Below are 2361 nucleotides of genomic sequence, written 5' to 3' on the forward strand. Positions count from 1 at the left end.
GTACGAAACTGCCTCCGTTCGAAACTACCCCCCTTTCCCCTTACTTTTGGGAATGTTTTCATAAAAATCCAATTATTATCTGGATCGTAAAAGTAGAACCAAAGTTGTCATAACTTCAAGCGCATTGCAATTTACAAAAGTTCTTGTAGTGCCGAAATTTAATCTAGACCTTGAGCTTGTTCTTTAAAATGCTGCTGTGGCTTGTACGATGACTGTAACTCCATTCTAGGGTAACAAGACTGACTTGCACTTGTGTCGTAAAGAGAGGAACTCTAGACAATTAAGACAACTGAACGTTTTTTGATTGAAACATATGTTCCAAAAATAACTTTCGCAGTAAAGTATTTTCATCTTTTGAAGCAATTTACGTACGCCATCAGCGATTCACAGTTTTTCTAAATAGTTCTATTGTCGCTTCCCTACGAAATTTAGCGAATTAGCGATTAGCGTTTCGAAGGCTAAAATTTTAGCGACGCTAACAGTTTCGCTGACCAGTTCAAAAATTAGCGAAATCGCTAAACCGCTAACTGAATATTAGCGTCGCTAATTAGCGATTAGCGAATTAGCGGAATGGTGCCCACCACTGCTTGTAACCTTATTTAAACGATTGAAGTGATTGAAAGTTGAAAATGTCACTAAAACAATAATTTTGCTCGGCGCATTGAACGAAGTGACCCATAATTGTAGTAATGTTACATTTTGCGGTGCACAATTGTGGGTCAGTGCATATTTTGGCTCTTTTTATTAGTTTTGCATGATAATAAATCACGACTGAATGGAATAACTTATTATCAAGCTATTACAACAATAAAATAACTTTTGTGATTTTATAGGCTGAATGATCTTGAATGCCAAAAGTGACCCATAATTGTGTCTTTTGCTATGTAAGTTGTATTTTTCTTTTCAACCGATTTACACACATCAACTGCAGAGAAACTGATGGTCGGTCGAAATATACATCAAAACACAGAATTAGATAGCAAAACATTCGTAGTTGATATTTTCTCCGATTTTATATTCATTTTTGAACATTCAGACAATATGTTGACTGACCCTTAATTGTAGAACGACTGTATCCACGACATGCAAAATACATCTTCAAATATACATTAATGAATAGCCAAAATACCCGAACACTTCACTTTACTCTAAACATAAAAAAAAATCACAATTTTTTTTTATTTTTCGACCTTCCAGAGTAGGCCCTACCCTTAATTATAATTGCGTTGATACAGCTGCATGCACACTCAGGGTCGAGACACATGCACAATAAAATACATTTGTACAGTTTCAGGAACTGAGTCATCTGAATTTTTACATATTTTGTCAATTGTATCAAATCCGATATCAAAATCAACAATCAAAGTTTGGTTGGAGTGAATATTTTTTCACAAAAATTCCTCGATTCCATGCACTGCACAGAACCATTAATATTTTATAATAATCCAAGTGTAATTAATTTCCGGAACTCATTTTTTACGCACGCCCTTCCGCTGAAATGACGTTTCGATAAATGTGTACGGTTCACCGATCTTCGGGTGGCATTAGCTCAAAAACGTGACAATTTTTGTTCGCGCACTTTACTGTTCTATACAGACGCGAAGAACCGTTTGACGAAAAAGGTACTCCAACTTAAGAACGTGCCGAGAATATCTCTCAATGCGCCAATAATACTTCCCCCGCTTGGAGCGTAATTCTTAGCAGCTAATTTGATACGGAATTACAACCAGTATAAAAAGTCCCGAGGAAGGAATCATTCCATCATTTGTTATCAACCAATTTGCGTTTCTAGATTGCGCTGCCTTGGCACCGGAAGACAGTATCGTCGGCAGAATGTTCAAAATAACGGTGAGATGGGAGCTAATCTATCAAATCCAATGCAAGTAGGGCTGATTTGTTTATAATTACCTTTTCTCGTTTCGCAGATTTTTCCAGTCGTTCTAGTATTGGCTTTTGCATGCGTTTCGGCCAGGCCGAACCCCAAACCAGACGAGTACATTATTACACATAGTGCCCCCGTAGTGCTGGCAGATCCGGATGTTGTTATTGCCAGTGATTACGTCGCCGCCAGCCCGCTCGATACGGTTGTTTACGAGCGAACTTTCCATGGAGACGTCGCTCCATTGATCGCAGCTTACTCGACCCCATATCTGACCGCTCCGGTGGTGTTCGACACGGCCTACGATCCTCCCGTCGTTGCCCTAGCTCCTTCAGGTACCGTTCTACTCAAGTAGAAACTCCTGTGAAGAATGTTGAGTCGCGCATGATTCCGTTACCAAATAGTTTATACTGTGATGTCAATAACTGTAGTGTGAGATTTTTGTAAAACGAAATAAATGGATGCGACGGGGAATATTGTTA

General features: G+C 38.8%; 1 protein-coding gene across 1 annotated transcript; it reads left to right on the forward strand.

Moving 5' to 3' along the window:
* The first annotated feature begins 1744 nt into the window (after positions 1–1744).
* LOC129723172 (uncharacterized) lies at positions 1745–2361 on the forward strand. The gene is made up of 2 exons (XM_055677212.1): positions 1745–1848; positions 1926–2361. Exons 1-2 carry the CDS (start codon positions 1834–1836, stop codon positions 2232–2234), a joined length of 324 nt encoding a protein of 107 aa, XP_055533187.1. The 5' UTR covers positions 1745–1833; the 3' UTR covers positions 2235–2361.

The sequence above is a fragment of the Wyeomyia smithii genome, chromosome 2 (genome assembly GCF_029784165.1).
Source record: "Wyeomyia smithii strain HCP4-BCI-WySm-NY-G18 chromosome 2, ASM2978416v1, whole genome shotgun sequence".
Lineage (NCBI taxonomy): Eukaryota > Metazoa > Arthropoda > Insecta > Diptera > Culicidae > Wyeomyia > Wyeomyia smithii.